The following is a 24549-nucleotide window of genomic DNA, read 5'->3' as shown; positions in this document are numbered from 1 at the left end:
TTTCTTTCCTATAATACTACGTACAAGTTATTGTAAGTGATCCGTCTTAGCCTCGTCACTACTTCGTCGAGGTTAGGCTCGGCAGTTACGGAGTACATGAGGTCGGTTGTACTCATACTACACTCTGCACTTTTTGTGCAGATTTGAGAGTTGGTCCTAGCGGCGGTCAGTAGATTGCTCGGATTGATTGCCTGACGGAGACTTGAGGTACAACTGCTCGGCGTTCGCAGCCCTGAAGTCCCCTTCTACCTTATCCTAGCAGTTTATTTCATTTCAGACAGTTTTACTTTCATTCAGACCATTATCTGTATTACTCTAGTTGCTCGTGCACTTATGATACCAGTTCTGAGATTGTATCTAGATATTGTCGTTGTTATGATTTTTCTCACTCTATTTTAGTTTTATTTTAGTTTATTCAGTTTACTCGGTATCGGTTAATTTGAATTTTAAAAAATAGCTAAAAACTATTCTAACGTTGGCTTGCCTAGCAAGTAAAATATTAGGCGCCATCATAATCCCGATGGTGAGAATTCCGGGTTGTGACATCTTTTTCCCTAAATAGAAACATGGATCAATGGATGGCTAATCCGGATTATCAAAGCCCTATCATATTAGCTAATCAAAAAATGGATAACTTGAATTTAATAAAGCAAATACTTATGTATTTTATTATTCCAATATTATATATGCTTGAAAAATATTTTTTACTTTTTACTTTATAGATTAGTTTTATTTATGTTATGGATAAGTCCATAATATAGATTAAAAAGAGAGAAAGTATTAAAATACTAAAAAATAAAAAATGACAACGCTTGATAACTATAGGGTAAAATTAGATATTTGGCTCCGAGAAAGTTGAAAGATTTGGTTGAATTACCTTTTGAGTGCTATTAGATATATTTAAATAATTTTTCTGTTATAAATAAAAGAAACATAAATTTGTTAGGTAATTTAAGTTGAGCGATCATTGATTCTTACATTACAAATATCAAAATTTCTTTTAACAACAACGGGGGAAGAATAAAAAGATGAATAGAAAAAGAAATTATCTATCCTTTTGCATCCACCCTAGTTAACGCGGGAAAATTCGTGTGCCCATGTCATTCGGGCCAAGCCCCATTCTATTACGGGCATCCGAAATTGACCCGATTGGTCCTCACATTTTAACAAACTACAGTCCTGCTAATGGAGCTTCAATGGTGGATGCATTTAACAGTATATACTTCCTAAATGAACACTGAATGGAGGCTTAGTTAGAAAAAGGGGAACAAAAACCCTAGCTGATTTGAAGTAAAAACCCTAGTTCAAATTATTTTTTAATCAGTTGAAATGGAGAGTGATAGTCCAGAAATACCGAAGAAGGGCAAATCAAAAACCCCTCGAAAACCCAAAGATAGCGTTCTCAAACAGAGTTTGTTCTCTCTCTCTCTCTCTCTCTCTCTCTCTCTCTCTCTCTCTCTCTCTCTCTCTCTCTCTCTCTCTCTCTCTCTCTCTCTCTCTCTTTCTATGCGTGTGTGTATATGTGTGGAGACTGCTGAGCTTAATCGTTTGTAGTTTTTTTTCTTGTTTAACTTTCGGTTTATGTTTTGAATTTTATGCAGAGTCTCCAGCTGAGTTCTTTGCAGATAACAAGAACATTGCGGGTTTTGATAATGTGAGTTTCTTACATGCTTATTATCTCTCTGTATTTCTAATGATACAGATTACAATCTCAAATAGTTTTGTGCAATCATGATTAGATTTGATGATTTAAGGTTATCAATGAAATATTATTGTCTTGTTGGTTCAAATCCCAGTGAAAGCAAATAACACTAGGTTATTTTTTCACAAAAGCCTTGGTGGACAAAGTTACCTCGTATGTGAGTTAGCAAGTACCTAGTGGAATAGTTGCACGCAAGCTGGCCCAAACACCTCCATGGTTTAAAAAAAGAGTGATTTATTACTTGTAACTAAAGTTGTCATTAACTAAGGTGCATTGCTAGGCTGCTAGCTGGAAAGTTAGGTATGTACCGAATGAATCTAGGTGCGTTATTTATGCAAATGAAAACATTCCCAAGTCTAAATATGTAGAGTTTCTAGTTATTAATTATTACAAACATTAACTCAAGATCTGCTTATAACAACACCAACAACAAACATTAAGTCAAGATCTTAAAGTATCAGGTTTTATTTTGAGAAAATTTTGCGCACCCAAGGGTATGACTTAGTGGTCAATTAAGTGTGTGAAAACCTTGGAGACCAGGTTCAAATCCCACGGGGACAAAAATCACTAGGATGGTCAATTAAGTGTGTGAAAAGTGAAAACCTTGGAGACCAGGTTCAAATCCCACAGAGACAAAAAATATTAGGTGATTTCTTCCAATCTACCTAAGCCTTAGTGGATGGAGTTGCCCAGTAGTTGTGCTGGTGAGAGACAACATGTATCCGATGGAATAGTTTAGATGCACACAAGTTGGTTTGGGCACCACCATTATAAAAAAAGTTGGAAAATCTTGCATGCCTCAATGTGAGAACTTAGATCAAATATGAACTACATATTTTCCAAGAGAAATAATTTTCTTATAGATTTTCCAAGTGAAATAGTTTGATAGAGAAGCAGAATAAAAGAAATGCAGAAGTCATAAAAGGATTACTGAAAAGGGAAAATGAATGCAAACTAAGGTAAAAGAGAAAAAAGAGAAACAAAGTGGTGCAAGGTCTAGGTGGGTGCAAATTGTCCTAGATACCATCGTAATTTAAAAAAATTTGCATGCCTCAATGTGACTACTTAGATCAAGTACGAACTAAATATTTTCCAAGAGAAATTTTTTATATAAAGATTTTCCTAGAGAAATAGTTTGATAGAGAAGCAAAATTTCAAAAAAGAAGCAGAAATCATAAATGGATTACTGAAAAGGAAAAACAAATGCAAACGAAGGGTAAAAGCAAAAGTGAGAAACAAAGGGGTGCATGGTCTCCATAGAACTATACATTGAATCTTTAGCTTTACGAAGATTTTGCACTTGGTTAACAACGGTTATATAGGAGAGGAGAAGCTGGTACCTCAAAATTGTAGGTACCTTTACAATAGAAAAGGTTGAAAATTTAACCTCCATATGCCCCCTGCTTAGCATGTAATCAGACTGTTGATAACTCACTGTCATCAGTTAATTAATATACCCCTTTTCAAGAGGTGTCCCCAAAATTCATAATTATAGTAGAGTAGGTGGAGGCTTTAAGGTCAGACATTGTTGCCATCAATCGCAAAAAATTGTCCATATTGAAGGGCATGTTGAAGGCATTAAATGGAATAGGCTCTTCCTTTTTTATAGCTTAAGATTTTTATGAGGTGGAGCTTACTTCAGCAATGATACACTAATGTGCTTTAAATCACGCCGCTCTTCACCCTAACCAATGTGCTTGAGGTGTGGCAGTACCTTCGAACCATGCACCTTTGCCAACGGTGAAGAATACTTCTCGTTTAAAGTATATTAGCCAAATTGGCCATTTCATATGTATGAAACTCGCCTAAAACTTTCCTATATTTATAGGCTGTCTCTAGTTACCTTTTGTTCAATTTTTCAGCCTGGAAAATGTCTTTACACTACTGTGAGAGAACTTGTTGAGAATGCACTTGATTCTGCTGAATCCATATCTGAGCTTCCTGTCGTAGAGATAACCATGTAAGTGATTATTGTTGTCTATTTTAGTAACTGCTTTAATGAGCTAACAAAAATTCATTAATGGAGAACCTTTCGTCATAGCTTTGTTTTGGTTTTTGTTATGCTCCTGTAGTGAAGAGATCGGCAAAAGTAAGTTTAATTCCATGATTGGTCTGGCTGACCATGAACGAAGAGATGAAGCTCTATATGATGATTTTGAGACAGCAAAGGCTCGTGAGGTGTGTAAGCAGTGATTTTGGTCTCACTTGGATGGCGTTCTGATTTACATCTTATGCTGACTGTTTGACATTTAGCGGATTTCAGTAGTGAACTAGTTTTCTACCTGTTGTGCTACAGAAAAGACTTGCCAAGGAAGCTCGTCTTCTAGAGGTTCAAGCAAAGAATGCTGCTCTTGGGAAGAAAGGAAAAGACCCTGTAGCTACAAAGGCAGCTAAGGGTAGGGAGGCATCGTATTATAGGGTGACATGCAAGGTATGACCTGTTTCTCTTTGTTCTTCTATATGCTGACGCTGTTCTCAGTATGGAAGACAACAAATGTACATTGTTGAATTAAAGCAATCTCACTAGCAAGTTAGAGGGAGTTTATTTCCAGAATGACTTTACTCACTGTACTTGTTTCTAATATAGGATAATGGAAGAGGAATGCCACATGACGATATCCCGAATATGTTTGGACGAGGTTTTATGTGATCTCCATATCCAGTTATTTTACCAGTTGAAATTTTTGCATATTCCTGCCTTTTGTTTTTTCCCAACTTCTTTTGTTTTCTCTTGACCTTCTATTGGGAGGAGCGGAGGTGTTTTCGAGTGGCTTTTCTAGTTTAGTTATTAGGATTAAGTTTTCCTGATATTATTGTAGATCCAAGTGGAAATCGTTGATTCTTTTTAACTCTGATATTGCTGCACATGATCCTGTTCCTAAGAAAGTGTCTTCTGCAGTTTTGTCTGGAACAAAGTATGGATTGAAACAGACACGTGGGAAATTTGGTCTTGGTGCAAAGATGGTATGTTCAGAAATTGGTCTTGACCTAATCATTTGACTTTCTTTAACAATCACCTTCTCTAAATTGTTTGCACTCATAGTACATAATTTCTGTAACATTAGGTTAGTGTTGATCTTCTATCTCTTCTGGTCTTACATTTTAGTGTCTTAGTTGTTTGTGGTATCTTCTCTGCCTTGTTGCTATTATCTGTTTTAAGAGGTGGTTGTGAGGGTGAGTGGGTGGATAATTTCTCTGAACTAAGAGAATATTCTCATACTGTTAGAGTGATCCTCCCAGTGATTTTAGCCTGTAATTCTTTTTTCCAGTTTAGTTGTGTTCATCCAGAAACGGATTTCAATGGATGTCAACATATACCTTCATTTCCTTTTTTGATCCTTTTCTCTCATTTCTACAGGCATTGATTTGGTCCAAGATGAGTACAGGACTTCCCATTGAGATTACATCTTCCATGAAGAGCCAAAGTTATACCTCATTCTGTAGGCTGGATATTGATATTCACAAGTAAGCTATATTTCAGAATGCATAGTAACATAGAATTTTGTTTCGTGGTACCTCACTGCATTACGCCTTTGCTTCAGGAATGTTCCTCACATTCATGTACATGAAAAACGGGAAAACAAAGAATGGTGGCATGGTGCTGAAATCCAGATTGTTATTGAAGGGAACTGGACAACCTACCGAGTATGTAGTTTTTACATTGTCATTGTGACAGATGTCCTCCCAAGTTTCACCTCATTCAGGCAGTGAAAGCAACTTAACCAACTGATGCACCTTCTATATTTCTGAAAACTGATATTTTCTTTCTGTGTTTCCAGTCCAAAATATTGCATTATATGCGACAAATGGCCGTCATCACGCCTTATGCACAATTCCTTTTCCAATTCATATCAGATTCTCCAGAGTACTCTCTCTCTCTCTCTCCCCTCCTTGATTGAATTAATTTGTTTGTGCAAGGCTACAAGCACATCCACTATCTTTGAGTTCATAAACCATGTCCTGAATTTCTCCGGTTTCACTTTATTTTGAATTTATTGTAGGAAAAATGTGATAATTAGGTTCGCTAGAAGAACGGACATAATGCCTCCAGTTCCTCTTGAGACCAAGTATCATCCATCAGCTGTGGATATACTTCTTATCAAACGGCTTATAACGGAGACATCAAAACAGACCCTTCTGCAGTTCCTTCAGCATGAATTTGTAAACATTGGGAAGTCCCATGCAGAGCGTTTAATCGGTGAGAACTTGAAACTGATTGCATTCATCTATTTGAGATCCCTTGTTAAAACTAAATTAGTTGGCAGTCAAGGGTGTCTGGCTAAAGATTATGTACATGCTCTATGTATTTTCGACAATGGAAAATAGTTCATCTGTTGATTGCATTCCGTTCAGCCACTAGTAGACAACAGTTTGTTGTTACTGCTCACCAACTTAATAGAGTTGGAAAAAATATAAATTTTTCCTTACTATCAGACTAGCAGAAGATAAGTTTGCATTTCAATTGGCTTTTTATGCACAGAGATTGTATTTTTAAAAAATTGGCTTTTTATGGAACTCCAATGTTTATGATAAGCCTATTTTCCGTGGTTGCCACTTCTAGTGCTAATCTCATTATGTTTTTGGTTATTTCATTTACATTTTTTTGGGGTTAAGATTCATTCTCTTTGGTTGTAGCAAAAAGTTTGAGAATGAAATCTTTGATTTGTCAATCGAAATTCAAATTCTAGGACACAAAAATGCATTGCTTCATTAAATCACAATGCAAAGTTTCTTTTAAATTTTTTTAGATATTTATAAACTCCTTCCTTCAGGCTTGACAGGATATAGATTTAAAATATTAAGTTGATCCGTAAAAAGTAATTAGAGTTTTGGATTATAATATGGTTGCAAAGATAGATTGAAAAGAAAGATATCACATCAAAGAGTAAATTAAATGGTTAAATGTAGCTAAATTCAAGAAATCCGAACATCGTATAATATAACATTGTATAATATTCTTCTCAAAAAGTGTCTCAAATATTTTGGGATATTTAAAATTGTATTAAACAAATTGTGATGGATGTAGGTTTTATAGTGTTTCTAGTACCTTCTTGTAGTGAACACCATAGTATGCTGTTTCCTCTTTGAGGTAAGAGATGTAGTCTATTCATCCAGGTCTTATTAAGTTATTCAAAATTTTAAATTTAAGTCTTATAGTGAACTAAGCTTCTTAAACACAGCCAACAAAAATTATTTTTTTGCCTTAATGGGTGTCACTACTCGTCGACAACAAAAAAGTTATAGATCCTTTCCTCTATAGCTAAAGAATGATAACCCAAGTGTAATACTCTTCCATTTTAATTTATATGATACTCTTTCTGTTTTAAGACATTCTAAAATGTTTGACATGGTTTTTTTATTAAGGTAAGCCTTGGGCTAAGCAGGAATGCCCAATTTAATAGCCTACTTCTGATCTCTTTGCGCTTTGGACATCACTCTTTATTATGTCAAGACGGAATTCCGACATTACTGTCTACAACTCTTGGAATTTTCAAAAATTCAAATTCTTTTAACTATTCGAATTTTAAATTTTGATGCAATGTTATCTTTATTTACCCAACTTCCTAATCATTACTTAGTTACCTAATAGAAAAATTCACTCAATTAGTTTTTACTATCACTAATATAATTAAAAAGTCAAATTAATATTTCAATTCTATGTCCAGTTAACCACTGTCATATAAAGTGACCCTGAGTGGCTTTTCGGTTATATAAAAAAAATATGAAACTGAGGGAGTAGCAATTTTTTCCATATTTCTCATTATGAAAGACTCCTTTTGAATTAATTGAGTAGGAAGATTTCATAGTTGAATAATGTTGAAGTGTGTGACCGCCTCATCTAAAAGATTAAGTTGATTGAAAGAAGATACTTTTATTTACTTAATATTATGCTTTCAACATGCTCCTTCATGTGCGGGCATGATTATTTTTCATGGTGAAGCATGTGGAGTTCTTTTTCATAATGAGTGGCAGTGAGAGACTTTTGTCCCTTCTGATACCATGTTGAAGTGTGTGACAAACTCATCCAAAAGTTTAAGCTAATAGAGGGAGCACACTTTCAGTAAACTCAAAAGTTTAATATTATGTCTCCTACAAATAATAACATAGAGAGGAAAGACTTAAATGGAAGACTGGTGGCAGGTAAGAATACAGATTACACAACAGTAAAAGAAATTGACGAGGTCAAATGTAGTCTTATTTTGAGCATTAAGGTCCTTAGAAGCCACTACAGTAAAATCAGACAAGCAAATTTGAAACATAAGTTGGAATTTTCACGAGAGAATGTGAATTACATGAATGTTACGTTCAGGCTAATTCTGGGTCCGGAAATTCCTCTGGCAAGTGTGGCTAGGCATGTGAAATATGAAATATGCTGAGAACTATGCTCCTACTATTAGGTTGTGTGGCATTGTAAAAATTCAAGTCTGATTTTGGTACTGTAGTAAAAAATTAATGTGATATGCTGAACACTGCCTTGCTAGAGTTGCATTTCGTAAATGTTTTTGTGCTTTGTGCTCTCTTGAAAACCTTATTACCATTAAAACTACTTGTTGATACATCAATCTTTCCATAATGAACATTTCTATCCCTCGTTACTTATGTACTTATATCTGTAGCATACTACTCATTCACTTACATAACAATAAAATGCCTTCGGTCATTGTACATTATAACTAAAGAAGGATGTTCTTTCACATTCTAGGGGAGATGGGTCCTGATTTTAACCCAAAAATGCCAGTTAAATCTCTAACACCACAGCAAATAGTTCGCATCCATCAGTTGTTTCGTCAAGCCAAATTTGATGATCCCAGTGGTGATGTAAGTTCCTCTTTTGAAGTTCTTGCTTCTTTTCCATTTGCTTTTAGCGACACCAAATTATAAAATGTTATGTTGATTCCCAGTTTTATTGTGTATATGTTTTGTACTAATTTTTGCATGTCAATAACAAGCCATATTGCAGATTCTAAGTCCTGCTGGAGAATATAATCTACGTCTTGGTATTATAAAAGAACTGCATCCAGATATGGTTGCTACCTTTTCTGGAAGGTTGGTATATAAAGCTCTTCATCTACTTTTATCTTTTGAATCCTTTGATTTTATCATACAAATCATAGAAGTATTAAAAGTTACTACAACTTCTGTCCAGTGCTCAAGTATTCGAAGGCCATCCATTTATCGTGGAAGCTGGAGTTAGTGTTGGTGGGAAAGATGTTAAACAAGTGAGAAATCTCCTTTATGGTAAAGTATATAAAAGATAGAGAATGAAGCACGTCTAGTCCCGAAACTGATTGTGGCTATACAATATGTTGTATCACCAATGTTAGAAGCAAAGGACCCATCAGAATGTGTCTTAATCTGCATTCGTTAAGTAGTGAATTATGATTTGATTTCATTGGACAACCCTAATCAAATGATTGTGGAAGCACTATATGATGGTCAAATTCTTTTTCTTCGCTTTTGAGCTTGAAGTTACCGCTTGATGAGGTTCTTGAGGGAGTCACCTGGTGATAAGGATATACTTTCTAGGAGCTGTAAGAAGTAAATAATTGCCTGCAGAGGACATCCTCTGGTCTTCCCATATTCTCGAACAAGGGGTCGTTTGGTACAATGGTTGGATAAATAAGGATATCCCATGGGATCAGCTATCCACCTTCTATATGGGATAGCTAATCCCACCATTTTACTGTAAAATTTATCCCGGGATTAGCTAATACCTATAACCAAACATGGGATAAATACAATCCCAAATTCTATCCAAGGATTATTATCCTTATCCCTGGTACCAAACGACCCCTAAATAGATGTTGAAGTTTTATTCATTGGATGATAGTGTTTCCTTTCTTTTGATAATAACGGACGTGGAAAAGAAATAGAAGAAAAGAGAAGCAAATGTCAGTGTTAGAAAATTCTGATCCATAGAACTTTTGTTGCTTCTCCTAGCTTGTTGCCTCATGATTCATCAGTTGGTGTTAGCCCTATTATTACAACTTTTATATCTTCTGAATTTCTTTATCTCATATTGTTGCACTAACTATGCCTGACCAAAATTTTAGGGGCTGAATATATTCCGATTTGCTAATCGGATTCCGCTTCTTTTTGAGCAAGGTGCTGATGTTGTTACCAGGACTGCTTTGAAGAGAATCAAGTAAGCATTTAAAGCCTACAAAGTTTGCTCGTAATTCTCATTCACTAAAAAATAAAGAAACTCTGCTTATTCTCTCATAGAAAATGTTTTCTCCTTTCCCTAAATTTCTTGTGAACAAGTACTATAGAAGATGTTATCTTTTGTGGGCTCCCCTTTTTGCCACCCCAGAACAGGGGAGAAATAATTTCCTTCAAGCTTCCTTTTCTCTGCCTCATATTCTTTTGTCACTTTTAGTTGGTTTTTCCCTTTTTGTGTGAGGGTGGGGAAAATTCCTGCGAATTGAACTGCAGACTGTAATAAGATGTCATTTATAGTTGGAACAGTTACAAGATCAACCAGACACAAGACAAGATTGGTGTCTTTGTCAGCATCGTTAGCACCAAAATTCCCTTCAAGGGGACTGGCAAGGAGTATATCGGAGATGACATAAGTGAGATAGCTTCTGCTGTCAAGGTAACTCCTATTGTCCTTGGTTCATAAATCGCTGAACAGTTTTTTCATAGGCTAATAAATCAGTATTGCAGACAGCCATTCAGCAGTGTTGCAATCAGCTCAAAGCAAAGATTGTAAAAAGGATTCAGGCTCGTGAGCAGCAGGAAAGGAAGCGGAATTTGAGCAAGTAAGCTTGATCATTTAGGCTGATAATAGTTTGAGTTTCATCAGTCAAATTCAATGCTAATTTTCTACTGGACGCAGGTATATCCCTGATTCTACTAATGCTATATATATCGTCCTAAAAGAGATGGCAAATCTGCATGCGTCAAAAAGGAAGCGCTACGGGAATGACGAAACAGACATACTAAAACAAGTTTCAGTTAATTCAATAACGAAAGATACATTGAGAGAAAAGCTTGCTCAGCATGTTGAAAAGGTAAGCATCCCTGTGTATATGTTATTCTAGTGCAGAGAAGTTTGTATATCACATTATGGTCAAATACTGCTACCATCAACTTGATTGGATGCTTCTAACCTCTTATGAATTTGAGAAAGAAAATGGTTGTAAACCTGCTTGCGACTGTAAGGAAAAATTTACCCGCACCAATTGTTTGCACCAAACGAATGAATGCAACACATATATCTAACACCGGGTGCAAGTAAGTTAATTGATATGTATTCTCACTTAATATGTGAATGTTAATTAGTTTGGTGTAAACACCGGGTATGAGTAAGTATTTTCCCAGCTGTAAAGTTGGAAAACTGAGATGATTCCACAGAGCCAGCTAATATTGCTAATCTTTGTTCTGGAAAATCCACAAGAAAGGGTCTGTAACAACGAACCACTATGTCGTTTCACTATTTTGTTTTGCAGGTGGACTATGAAATGGCCTTGGAATATGCCACACAGAGCGGAGTGAATGAAGAACCCCGAGAAGACATATACATAGAGTCGCTGGATGAAGATAAGAACTTCATCGACTTCAAAAGCCCTGTATTTGTTTTCAGACTCTATCACTAGTTATTCGCTAGCTGGCTTGTCATAGGAGTGTGTTATCTGTAATATCATTTTTCATTGGTTTGTATCAATCGAATTATAGAAATTTAGAGATGAACAAGACCACAGCAATTATGTAGTGTCATAGGAAGATTCATGCAACTATGTTTACTGAATCGTCGTCGCACATTGTAAATTTGAGGTCAAAGATTCATTCTCCCATTCCCTGAAGATGTTAGTGTCGATCTTGTAACTTAAATAATCTTTAAGTACCATTTATATGTTGGAATATTGACTGACGAGTTATCTATGATCATTTGGTTTTTTCTCCGTGAATCAGTTAAGGGAACAAAAAAGATGAGGGTAGAGAAAGTTGCTACTCAGATAAAGAGTCAATAAGTTCTTTGATCTCGCAACAACAATGACGACTCAGTAGGATCTCACAAGTGGGGTCTGGGATAGAGTGTGCGCAAACCTTATCCCTAACCCGGAGGGATAAGTTCTTTGATCTTCCAAAGTTTAATTAAGCTTGATGCTAGTGTACATTGTAACCCATGAGTTGAGATGCTTTGAACAACTAGAAAGAAAAATTCTTGGAAATTATAAACTCTAGAACATGAAATTCTATTTCCTACTTAAGTTTGTCGCATGCAAGCTGACCTGACACCACATTTATTTAAAAATCCCGAAGAAAGAAATCCAAGCGAGGAGGGTGTTTTGGTTTATTTCTGTACTAGGTAAATTGCCCGCGCTTCGCGCATTCATAGTGGCGTCATTCAATCGCACTCCTTTAACTATATTGGCATACAATCTCTCCTGGCAGGCATTGGATATGTACAAAATAATTTCAAAATGAATACTTTAGAAGCATGATCGCGCATGAGAAACAAAATAATAAATTTGAATCAGTGTTACTACATAGTGAACATATTAGATAATTATACACCAATAGTATTTTTTGTAAAATCTTCCGATTCATTACCCGTGCTCCTGTTCCTTGAATTGTACAAATGAGTTTAACCTTCAAACACCAATTATTCAAATTAAATAAGTACGAAATAACAGAATAATTAGAATCACCTATATATAATTGATTTTTTTTAGTATTATAAGAATATTTTCCCCCTAAATTATGCATTTATCATGAGAAAACAAAGTGCAACGAAGAATCGGTTTTAAAATCGATGAAGAAAGGTTGCATAGACTTGAGGAAGGACTACTTGCCCATTATACAGTCACATTCACTCTATTCAATTCTTCATCAACCTGCACATTAAAAAGATTTTAAAGAGGTCAAAAAGTCCAAAAATACACTCACGAAAAGTACTAAAATAAATAACCAGCATATGAGATATATTAAGTGTTAGAGCGTTTAGATTTCAAAACTTATCTGGACAAAGTTGTAACTGAAAAACTGTCCGGTCACGCCTTTTCTGAAAAGGTGAGAAAAGACACTTAACAAATAAATAAGGAAAATGGCATAAAAAGGAGAAAAGAGAAAAATAAGAATACTGCCCAATGAGAGGTGCCATAAGCACAACTGAAGCAGGACGTTTAAAATTGTCATCGGCATTGAGAGCTCATTCCAGCATGAATCATCAATGGTATAGTTAGTTATCCTGAAGCACAAACATTTTGAAATAATTGTAATGAAGTAACTATTTGTAAGATTGTATAAAGCTCATGTCACAGTTTGGAAAAGAGTAAGAAATACCTCGCGTGTCTCAGCAGCCATAGGGCGTATATTTTGGAATACCTCTTTGTAAACAATATTTTTAATGAATGTAGGATCTTCTGTGTCCTCGTCAGCATTTAGTATGGTTAATCCTTCTCTTGTTGTTACTCGGGAGACAGCCACATATAATTGACCATGGGTGAATACTTGCTTCGGAAGATACAAGCCGACATGGTTAAGAGATTGTCCTTGACTTTTATTGATTGTCATGGCGAAACATGGCGCCAAAGGGAGCTGCCTCCTGTTAAGCTTGAATGGCCACTTTGAATCGTTAGGAGACATAATGATTCTTGGAATTGTGACTCTCGTACCGATGTTCTTTTCGGACATGATGTTTGCGCTGACAGACCAATTTCCAAGATGCCTGACAATTAATCTTGTTCCATTGCATAGGCCTTCTGTTTGGTTTAGATTTCTGAGAAGCATAACTGGGGTACCTACTTTTAAGTGTAAGTCATGATTAGGGATGCCAGGGAATGTTAAGCTATTTAGAAATTCGATTGGGTACAACAGTTCTTCATCGTTAGTGTTCACGCTCGCTTTGCATACATTGTCGGAGCTGAAATATGTTCTTCCTTCACCTGGTATCATTTTCATAATTCTATCGTTCAACTCATGTACCATATCATTTTTTGGCGTTAGTATTGCTCTTTCTTTAAGATATGTTGGGTCACTGTAATTTTGTAGGAGAGATGGATAAACTGCCTCAACAATCGATCCGATTGGGTCGTTAGATGATTTCATGCATACATCATAAGGCAATTTGATGAGCTCCTTGTTAATATCATCGTAAAATGATCCATTTCCAACCTGTAGCAACCATTTGTCAAAAGTAGCAATTTGATCAGCCTCGTAATCACTTACTTTTCCATTGCATAGTCTCATATTTTGCTTCAATTCGTATATTGTAAAAAATGGCCACAAATAAGAGGAGTTTAGTGATGCATCAACAATATCAGCTCGTGTACCCTTTGGAATAACATGTAATATTTGGCGAAAATCACCACCACATACAACTGTAAGGCCTCCAAAAGGTTTGTCAGAGCTCTTTTCATACCTGACTCGCAGGATATCTCTCAACGTTTTATCTAATGCTTCAAAACATAACTTATTTGCCATGGGGGCTTCATCCCAAATGATTAAAGAAGTTCTGTTGAGAAGTTCAGCTAACTGTGTGCCTTGTTTTATTTCACAAGTGGATTCTACAGTAACGTCCAAAGGAATATGGAAGCGCGAATGAGCGGTTCTACCATTTGGCAATAACAAAGCTGCTATTCCAGAAGTAGCAATGGGAAGAACTATTTTTGATTGTGATCTGAGCTTGGAAATTATTGTATTCCACAGAAATGTCTTGCCAGTACTACCATGTCCATTTATAAAAAATAATCGTCCTTGTTCATTCTCAACTGATGTTATTATTGCATCATAAGCTGACTTTTGGCAATCATTTAAGAGAGCGAATGATTTGTCGTGCAGTATTTTTAGCTCCTCTTTGTCATAGTCTAGCTCCTCATTGACCATACGGTTTCCCACATTTCGCAGTAACGCAGAATCTGGTAGCGGCATTCCATCTATGTCTTTCAAACTTTTTCCCATCTTTAATAGGATGGTTTCAATCTCAAATAACGTATATGCTTCTACTTGTTTTTCTGTTAACTGTAAATTTTTCAATTGAAATCTCTTCCTCTGTAATGATGTTATATCTTCTGATAAAATTTCACAGTTGTTCTTCCAAAATTTGCTTGAATCAGATACCTGACAGTGAATAAGTATCGTTACAAATAGATGTCTCAACTCATTTCCTGTCGCCCAAAGTGTAGCCTCGGCTAAGCAGTCATTCCACTCTTTATCATCATCTAATAATCCTAAAGCGTAGCATGCATCTCTATAATTTTTATACTCCACTCCATTTATTGTTCTGATGCTTTCATAGGAAGTGCTTCCTTTCACAAAGTTAAGCAGCATTCTCATATAAAAACGTTCTCCACTTGCAGGATGTGCGAAGTAAATTCTACCAACTGCCTTCCCACTTTGCCTTCTATTCCATGTTTTGTCCTTTGCATTCCAGACCCAACGCGTAGGAAAGTCTGAATATGTCAGCTCTCGTGCATCATCATATCTTTTGTTCGCCTCAAACCATTATGTGAATTTTGTTTTTTCTATGTCCGGTCTGCTAATCACGCTTTCTGCTCGCTTTTCTTCTTCGAATATTATTATGTTTTGTCCCTCTAAATGAAAAGGCAGACGCTCAACTGCCGACTTTCTATAATGTATGTCAAATTTAAAGATCCTCCAGCAAGCTTCTGTAGCTGATATGTATCTGCAGTCTAAATATTTTTTTATCTCATCATTTTCTGCATCAGTATTGGTAGATTCTATAGTTGCAGTTGCTCTATCAGACCCTTTATGGACATACTTGAACAGGTACTTCACAGACCTTGAGTAATTGCATAATTCGACATTTATATGTGCATCATATTTGACAAGCAAATCCCTATTGTAAGGGACAACATATCTATTGTCTAAGTTAGCGCCATTTTTCTTGACTTGAGTACCTGTGTTCCTTCTCCTATAAATAGGAAATCCATCTGAATCAAAAGTTGTTCGATCATTGAATTTCTTTGGAAAATGCTTCGTGCACTTTCCTTGCCTCATACATGGGCAATGTGGATTCAGTTCTCCGCAAGGTCCATGCATCATAAAGTTCTTAACAGCATTATAACCGCAAGGATCAACTTCCAAATTAGGTATTTCTGCTGCTATTATTCTGTCAATATGATCTGTGGAGGGGCTTTTTAATGTGGGATGCAGGAAGAGCAATATATGCCCATGAGGTAAACCTCTTTTCTGAAACTCAATTGTATATAAACCTGTAAATGAATAGTATAAGGTTATGGTTAGGATGCAGGTACAAAAGACATGCAGTACATATTCTTTTACCAACATATGCAGAAGCTATACTATGTAATTATTCTCTGTTTTTCGGTGGTAAAAGTTTTCCTGGATTAAGATTGAGATTTAATCTGACATGACAAAAAAGATTTGGTGATATCAATAACAACTGGTGTCTATGTGTATTTGTGCTAAAAAAATAAGTAATCTCAACAAACTTATGATACGTCAATGATTCTTATCTGGACATTGGCAGGACTTTTAGTGGCTCATGATAATTACTCCATAGCCAATCCTAGTGAATGGTGGGCTTATGGGTAAAGATTGTATATGAATCTACAATTTCATATCTGTTCTCTTTTGGTATTAAGTCTTATAGTTATGTATTATGGGTGAAATTATTTTTGAAGCTTGGATCTGTAGCTAGGGTTGCTATTCAGACTGGGATAATTGGTATAGTTGTGTGCACGCCAATTCGATTATGTACCTGCGAAAATCATCGCTCCTTAAGAGCTATGTAACTTCCTTCTAACTAAGTAGTTATTCTTTTGTTTTTTTGGCTTGGACTTACCATCTATGTCTTTCTTTTGAAGTTTTCAAATATAAGTCTAAGAGAACTTCTATACATGCATATAAATACATTTCATAATAGAATTATGTAAAATCGTCTAATTAAATTTAGTGAAAATAGCATCAAATAGCATCGTTAACAGTTCAATATATTTTTGTTGCTTAGTTTTTCAAGATCCTTTACTATCCCACATATATGCATGATGCATTATATTGTTACCAAAAGTCAGATAAGCACATTGATGTGAATGGCATGTATATTGAAATTATGTACGACTAAGTTGGATTATGACGAACTTCTTAAAGCATAAAGCCTTTAGGATAAACTAAGAAATTATAGTTTTCATAACAATGAGAATTACTAACATTCAAAAGACCTGTTACTAACACTTCTTTCATGCATATTTATGTTATTAGTAATGTGTGCATTATGTACAGAATGAGTTAACTTACATGCAATTATTTTTCCAAAAGGCTGATTCTTTTTCAGATCTTGCATTAGCTGGAACAATTTTATTTGGAAAACTCTGCATATGATATCAACCCGGTTGTCATCACTCTCTTGTCCAATTAAACGGAGCATTTCATTTATTTCTGGCCACTTTGGGTTGCAAGTGAAAGTAAGGAACAAATCCGGATATCCCGCCCACCTACAAATTGCCATTGCATCTTGATAATTTTGTACCCTATATCGAGGTCCCCCAGTGTGTGAAGAAGGCAAGATAATGGTTTTCCCTATCATTGAACAATCAGAATCACCTCGGACAATAGCATCCATCAATCCAGAAAATAGATCAGCCCTGAGTTTTTTTGATTGTTCCGAATATAACGAAATCTTTCTTCTTCAATTGCCATGTAACCATCCACAATGTATTGCTGCAATAGCCTACCAGCTTGTAGAAGAGCGTGTGCTTCGTTAAGTCTTTGTTGTATCCTGAAGCAGTAGAACTGTCTCATTGTCAATTTTTCTCTCGCGGAAGTTTTTTTGATTACATCTGTCAAAAGAATTCCAAGCCTATATCCATCTTCACCATATGGGTGTATTAATGGGTAAGTCATAGACATGAAACTTGGGTGTAAATCTGTGATTCTTTGAAGTCCGTTTTTCCGATGTTCTACTATAACATCTCGTTGGAAATTTTCATCAGTAAGATCACCAATTATTAGTCCTGCAACTTCAGAAGCTGTGGGTATATTGTATTGTCGGCCATCTCTTGTCCTATCGGATAGTAGTCGTAGACGAAAAACAGATTCAGGATGTTGTTTATATCTATCCCTTGCCATTCGAAATGTTTTTGCCAAAATATTATGCTCGTCCAGCATTTCAGATAAGCCCTGAACAATTTTAGGATCAACTTCTTCATGGAGCAGACTATTCATTCTGTTATGTATCTCATTTTCAGTATCATATATATAGAGCTGGGCAAACTGTGGTTTTTTCCCACTTTCCGGCAACAGAGAGCCAATGTGATGATAATTTTGACCACTCATCCTGAAAACATATGGGCCCTTTGAACGATTGATGCTTCTGTCAACTCGGCCTCCCATAGATGTAAATGCGAACATAGAGTTATAAACTCTGATATTTTTTCGAAAACTGATACCAAGTTGTCCAGAATCTGTGCTTAAAAGATATTTGAGATAGGGCGGGGGTTGGCTCATTAACGGTAGTCTTACACGGCCTTCCATACAACAAAATGAGAATTTTGGCCGTGTTGTCTGTTTAGTTTTTTTTGTCCGTTCTTCATACCATAAAATGGCACCACAATATTGGCAGGTGTTTGTAGGAGGTCCAAAATTCCAACTTCTTGTATTATGACCTGCCAAATAGAAATTTCAATATCAATATGAACTGTCTTTCAAGTCTAATGTTATTGACATGTCTTGCAGATATATTAGGAGTTTGCGAGCTGTCTTTGAAGTCATTTAAGATTTGTATGTCAGTAGAAAGTGCAGAGAACCTCTAATGTTAAAGACCTCCATGTTATTGAGTATTGGATTGAAACAGGTCCGAAATGAGTGAAATGGATAATGAGGATTTATATAGCCACACCAGCAAGTCTTTTCATGTTCCAAGGACAATTTATATTGCAAAGAACACTGGACATTCAAACTGAAGCCCGTTGATTGCATTTTCTGCTAAGTTGAGCAACATGCAACATTTGTTCCAATTTGGTACTTTTGAAGTAGGATTTAGTTTATTCAAGCAGAAATTGTATAGAATTGTTTTCCCCTTTGTGTTTCCATATCAGGAGACTTACTGTTTTCTATAGTATTTTAGTATGATATCTTTGAACATGTTATGCACAGATAATAATGTGCCTTTTACCCTTTAACTCCTGCTTTTGTTATGTTTGAAAATTTCGTAACAAACAAAAAATATGTACCTGTATTGTACCCAATAATGTGTACCTGTATGTTGAAGATTGTTTTGTATAGTTCTACTGCTTTGAGAACACATATAAACCGATACTTCATTTGCTTCGTCTTTTGGTGTATGATGTCGCAGGATACATAGGTCTCCTGCAATGTATTTACAAATATTCTTTAGTATATAAAGTAAGATGCGAACTGCAAGAGATGTCGCTTCGCGAAAGCAAATATGCGTAGAATATTTAGATGTACAACAATACCACAATTTGGGATTCATGGTGAAAGGATCCAGATGGGATTAGATTATGTACAAACCAAAGAAGAGACATAATTTGTTCAATGGTGCTACTGGAATTGAAGCATCATAAGGTCCTGCTAATCTTATGAACACCACTATTCTAGTTTTCTATATTCACACATCAATTTAAGAGTATAAATAACCACTTAGGCATTATCGTTAAGAGAGATATCTTGATGAGTAACAACATACCATTTTGTTGAGTGAACATGTGTCTCCTTATGCAGTGTCGTAACTTCATCAATTTTGTGAATCGTTTCACAAATCGTAGTAGCAGGAGTATTTTCTTTTGTGGCTGATTGGCATATTTCTTTTGAATTAATACGACCTTCCGCTTCAATCTGGCATAATGATATCTGCGTTTTTTAATATCAACCAATTCATCATTCTTCTGGTTACATCGAACTGTTGTTGCATATCTCTTCAGTTTTATTTTAAGCATCCTCTCTTGCCGAACTAAAACTGGTAGAAGCTGCCGCAGTAGTGTAATTTCCGGCTGAACATTCGTTGAAACATTAATTTTTTTAACAATAGCAGATACCAATTCCATTAAACCTGTTATAAAGTATTGAAAAAATTGAATATATTAAAATTTGAAATATTTGGTGAAGTCAGATATTAAAAACAAATAGGTCACAAAGATGGTTATGGGATGTGCAAATCAAATTATTCAGTGCAAAAAAAACACAATGGAATATTGACAATAAGGACTATGTAGCATGTAATCTTGAACAATTTGTAATTGCTATTATTAACAGGTAAAATATGATATTTCCGGAAAATTAATTGCATTTGTGGCGTTGATATATTCAATGCAAACAGATTCTCAAGAGTATGCCAAGGCAAAATGATAAATAAGGATTATACCCAGTTTATACTTGAGCAAATCCAAACAATTCTTTCTTTGTAAATAGTCAAAGTAATAAAATCTAAGAAGAGACGAAGAAATGACTGGCTGCTTAACAAAAGAAAGAAAGAAACACCTTGCATAAAATTAAAAATTGTAATCACATAAATGTATTTCAAATAGAACAAAAATGAAAATTTCGATGAAGAAATGACTGACTGCCTAACAAAAGAAAGGAAGAAACACCTTGCGTAAAGATAAAAATTTTGATCACATAAATGTATTTCAAATAGAACAAAAATGAAAATTTCGGAAGCCAACATAAAGTAAAACACACTAAGCGTATGATGTTAACAAAAGTGAAGTGTTAGTAATGCTGCAATTTGCTTCTTCTTTATGTTTTCTGAAATACTAATTCAACTTTTCCTTCTTTGCTGCTGTCCCTTTTCAATTTTTAGCAGGAAAAAATGAATTGATGTTTGAATGGTTAGCGAATTAGGAAGAGATGGCTATCATGAGTTTGAACCAAAGTAGAAGGAGGATATCGAGTTTGTCTCGGAAAATAATTGAGGAAAAAGGAAATGTGAAGAATATAATAGGAGACAACCATTGGGGAATCGGTGGAAAGATAAAAGTAAGTGTGAAGTGTATAAAATAGGAGATAGCCGTTATTGATTTTCTGCAAGAAAGTAACTGCCAGGGAGAAGTTGTGTGATGTTTCTCTGAATCACCATCTACTGTTGTATATAATATTTGGGTGTTTCATAAATATTTAATTAATATTAAATTTAATACTGTATTTATTTGGAACATAAAGGTTAGGTATTATCCAGCGAATACAAGTAAGAAGCAACCTTCGTGGGTTAGCGAAAAGGAGATGGTGTTAGAACTTCTGTTTGATAAGAGTGTGTTAAAACTTACGAAAATATGTGAATGAATGGCAGAGAACAATGGCAAATGGAAATGTAAACCAAAATATTTGAAATAAAACTCTTACTCACATGGTTTAGTTTCCAGCTTTTAAGCAAGTTAACATGATGTAATAAACCCAAGTTCATCAAAGTGATGCCCAAGTTTTTTAAAAAGAGATCACCAGACGGAAATCTTAACAGGGTAGACAGTAACTTAAGTTTCATATTGATCAAAAGATGTCTGCATCCTGCTAAAGAAAGAGATTTCAACATGTGTTGTTCTGTTTTTTCCATTTCTTTCTCTTTTGTCCTTTCTCAATTGGTGAAACAGTGGAAAGACGGTAAAGATAGGAATGGCAAAAGATATTTAGAAAATTTAAATCTTGAAAGTAAGGATTGTATATAACAACAGAAACTTGCCTGAAAAGAAATACGCTCTTGTTTCTTATGTCACTATTTATCTTTCTGCAATTAACAAAACGCTAAAAAAAATAAAATCTGCAATCAGTTTATTGTAAAAGTATGGAGCCGACATTTCGATAAACATTTCAATCAAATGAGTAGTGAAGTAAGAGTATACGGAAATGCTAGCATTGGCCAAATATGACCAAATTTATTTAGAAACCACTTTGCGCTTGGAAATACAAGAATTCATGAAAACAAAAAATAACAGCAAAAGTAGTGACATGATAGATGCAAGAAAATAAATTAGCATTGTTGGTGAAACTACTACCTATATGAGTAAATGAAACTCAAAATGTTTGACGTAATTTTGTATTTATGTAACTTTCACTTAAAATGTTCCAACCAAAGCGGGAACATTTTTCTTCAAAGTATGCCAAACTGTGATACTATCTACACATCATACTCTTCAGATTTTCTGCAGAGAATCATATGCTTAGGAGAAAAAATGCCTTTCTCACCACGTTTAGACAAATAATCAGCAGTCACGAACAACATCTTGTGCAGATCAACTGTACCTTTTGGTGCAATCCCAAGAAAGGCAAGAATTGCTCAATAAAGTAAAAAATCCTATATTAGAAAATACATTGTTGTAGATTTTTGCTACTGAATGCGTTCAATTTGCTTCCTTCCAGAGAATAAGGAAAATAAGTCATTTGAATTGATAAGTGTTTTTTGTATCTAAAGGTATCTATTTCAGTTGATAACATACATAAAATTGCTAAATCAATGACTGTTGTACTTAAAACTCACATATATACTCTCCTTTTTTTGCGTCGAAGACATAATTTCTTTTGTAGTTGAAAGTTTGCTAAATAAAACAGTAAAGAAATTTACCTTTCCTTCGACAAAACGTTTTGTTTCAATGTTATCCTCAACCTTCTTTTTCCCCTGCATAACAAACGAAAATAAAGCATATTTTCAATGTACATATACATCTGGATTACCATTTAAAACAATCTATATCACAATACCTTTTGTTCTTTCCTTGTTGTGTATTGCAATTCCAGATTCTCATCTGGAATGAATAACTTGGATACCGTATAATTTTCAAGCCCCTCTTTAAGATTGTAATTGTTTAATCGTAGCTTGAAAATAAATTCCTTGCCGCAAAGGCTTTGGATTTGTGGAGGTACATTATTGCTTTCCAATGACAGCCTATTGAACAACTTGTGGGCGGATGTATCAAGGAGCTTCTCCGCTACAGCATTAAATAGAACCAGAGTAGTCTTTCCAGTTTTGTCATTTACTTTGACGTGTATTTTGTACCTATGATTATACAATCAGTTAAAATAAACGACAGTATAATCAAATTTACATTATTAGTTGCTTCCTTACTTCACCAAAGGAAACTTGCATTCTTTCGCGCAAAAGTGACATGTATAGACACCATTTGAAGGTACAATCTTCTTCGAACACGAGTTGCATGAAATGTAGTACCAATCAAAATAATTATCTATTTCTGTAATGTTGCCCCTCATAGTAACAATGTATTCCTAGCATATAAAAAACTCTAATTAGTAGAAGCATCTTGAAGAATTGGAATTTTAATTACAAAGAAGTAGAAATAGGGAAATAACATGTATATCGGCACTCCAGTCGGACTCCAACAACTCAGTAATGTTCATCCTGTTCATAAACATCTCTTCCTCAATGGGAATGTTATTGACATTAGAGCTCCCGATAGTTTGTACACCAAGAAATGTGGCACCAAACTTTTGAATCAAAGTTGTTATATAATCTATTTCTAGATTTACATATATTTTGCTTGCATATGTCGTGGCGAAAGTAACCTCACCTGTTAATAGCGAATGCAATTTTAAAACAAACTTTAATATATATTCAGAATATCAATAATAAATTACATAGCAATGAACAGTAAACGGAAAAAATTACCACGGAATTGTTTAACTGTTGTAGAAGTAACTATGACAACGTATGGGCCAGAGTCATTGTATAGAAATGGTTCGAACTTCTCTCCAAATTCTTCCCACAAAGTTATTTTTGATTTTGCAGAACTATACAGGGAAAAAGATGAAACAAAATTTAATTGAGTAACAATCCATATGATCCATCTAATATGTAATCTAAAGATATATGGATAAACAACTTGGATAACAAAATAAAAGTACACACAATAAATCTGGTTTTAGGAAGTTAACGAACTAAAGGAACTTAAAATAAGATAAGTGGCTTACTAATCAGTTATAACTTGGATGTCCCTTTTTTTCCACTTGCTTCCAACACTCTCCATGTCACCGATGGCAGTTAAACAACCAACCACATCTACAATATCAAATTGAAAGAAGTAGTCATTTCATAATTACATTGCTATTGCGGAAAATATAGCAGCAAACATTAATCGTAATCAGTATACCTGATAGCACGGTGTTATTGTTCAGCCTTGAGTCGATCATGTCGGGTTTTATAAACTGGAATCCATTTATAGGAATACTAACAATACCTTCTCGTAGTTCCTGGAGTGCAGTTGTCAGGAAGAAAGAAATTTTAAAAGTACTTGTCACTGGTCTATATACACCAGAAGCCTCACTAACTTTGAAGTTCTTAATAACATAGACTGATCCTTCACTGAGCAAATTCTTGTACTTATTTACTAAATTCTTGTTGATTGTAGCATGTATCAAAGTTTCCTGGTAGAGGAAAAACAGTTAGTGTTTTCAAAATTAATAATTACAAATGCATATTAATTAAAAAAGAGTAAGACACATGTACTACCTCTTCATCTATAAGGATCATGTCTGTACTCATTAGTTCTCTGTTTCTCTTGAAATTAATAGAATTCCATTTCCGGCAAACTCTAACCCTCACGGTCCAATCGTCTCTAGTACTATTCAATTCTGTAAGAAGAGAATACGCCATATTGTATATAACAGTTTTAGGATGAGTTTAAGAAGGATAGCAGAAATTGTTTAAGGACAATGGTGTGCGTGGCTTTTATATAAAGGATTCGGTTAACAAATTTAAACGATGGCAACGGTTAATTGGAAAGTTACAACCCTTTAGAAAAGCCACTATAACGGAGGCAGGTTTTGCACATGAGGATGAAGAGGGCATCGTTATGTCGTTTAACTTTCCGTATATGAATATATGAAGGAACCGATTAAGTTTTTGGGTTATGCAAAAATTGGTGCAACGTGGGCTTTCATAGCGACAACCAAAC

General features: G+C 35.0%; 2 protein-coding genes across 5 annotated transcripts; one reads left to right on the top strand and one right to left on the bottom strand.

The window, feature by feature from the left end:
* The first annotated feature begins 920 nt into the window (after window positions 1–920).
* On the top strand, window positions 921–11596 carry LOC107763714 (DNA topoisomerase 6 subunit B-like). 2 transcript variants are annotated; one of them, XR_012703200.1, is made up of 19 exons: window positions 921–1411; window positions 1602–1654; window positions 3565–3662; window positions 3775–3880; window positions 3999–4133; window positions 4290–4341; window positions 4602–4666; window positions 5061–5167; window positions 5245–5347; window positions 5482–5567; window positions 5704–5900; window positions 8406–8521; window positions 8664–8749; window positions 8850–8922; window positions 9757–9848; window positions 10163–10301; window positions 10377–10467; window positions 10545–10719; window positions 11158–11596. XR_012703200.1 is itself a non-coding variant. In XM_075239672.1 (19 exons), exons 1-19 carry the CDS (start codon window positions 1330–1332, stop codon window positions 11302–11304), a joined length of 2007 nt encoding a protein of 668 aa, XP_075095773.1. In that variant the 5' UTR covers window positions 921–1329; the 3' UTR covers window positions 11305–11596. The 2 variants fall into 2 exon arrangements, 1 of the variants encoding a protein (XP_075095773.1); XM_075239672.1 differs by having other exon boundaries at window positions 10373–10467.
* Window positions 11597–12218: 622 nt separating this feature from the next.
* Window positions 12219–24536, bottom strand: LOC107794262 (replication protein A 70 kDa DNA-binding subunit B-like). 3 transcript variants are annotated; one of them, XM_075239671.1, is made up of 12 exons: window positions 24105–24533; window positions 23746–24019; window positions 23567–23654; window positions 23265–23386; window positions 22949–23166; window positions 22707–22864; window positions 22343–22637; window positions 22206–22259; window positions 19341–19703; window positions 18890–19000; window positions 16931–18297; window positions 15001–15885 (listed from the first exon to the last, which is right to left on the bottom strand). In XM_075239671.1, the coding sequence occupies exons 1-9, from the start codon at window positions 24246–24248 to the stop codon at window positions 19698–19700; spliced, it is 1359 nt and encodes a 452-aa protein (XP_075095772.1). In that variant the 5' UTR covers window positions 24249–24533; the 3' UTR covers window positions 15001–15885; window positions 16931–18297; window positions 18890–19000; window positions 19341–19697. The 3 variants fall into 3 exon arrangements, with proteins under 3 accessions (XP_075095770.1, XP_075095772.1, XP_075095771.1); XM_075239670.1 differs by lacking the exons at window positions 15001–15885; window positions 16931–18297; window positions 18890–19000; window positions 19341–19703 and adding an exon at window positions 21102–21388 and having other exon boundaries at window positions 24105–24536; XM_075239669.1 differs by lacking the exons at window positions 22343–22637; window positions 22707–22864; window positions 22949–23166; ... (2 more) ...; window positions 23746–24019; window positions 24105–24533 and adding an exon at window positions 12219–12899 and having other exon boundaries at window positions 12995–15885; window positions 22206–22336.
* Window positions 24537–24549: the final 13 nt, after the last annotated feature.

Source organism: Nicotiana tabacum, chromosome 19 (assembly GCF_000715075.1).
Source record: "Nicotiana tabacum cultivar K326 chromosome 19, ASM71507v2, whole genome shotgun sequence".
Lineage (NCBI taxonomy): Eukaryota > Viridiplantae > Streptophyta > Magnoliopsida > Solanales > Solanaceae > Nicotiana > Nicotiana tabacum.
Note: the sequence above shows the minus strand (reverse complement) of the source record. Positions and strands in the feature narration are given on the sequence as shown.

Coding starts and splice junctions, on each gene's coding strand:
- LOC107763714 (XM_075239672.1), top strand. CDS start 1,330: ATGGAGAGTGATAGTCCAGAAATACCGAAGAAGGGCAAATCAAAAACC. Junction 1,412..1,601: donor AGATAGCGTTCTCAAACAGA/GTTTGTTCTCTC, acceptor AATTTTATGCAG/AGTCTCCAGCTGAGTTCTTT. Junction 5,348..5,481: donor GGAACTGGACAACCTACCGA/GTATGTAGTTTT, acceptor CTGTGTTTCCAG/TCCAAAATATTGCATTATAT.
- LOC107794262 (XM_075239669.1), bottom strand. CDS start 14,986: ATGAGAATGCTGCTTAACTTTGTGAAAGGAAGCACTTCCTATGAAAGC.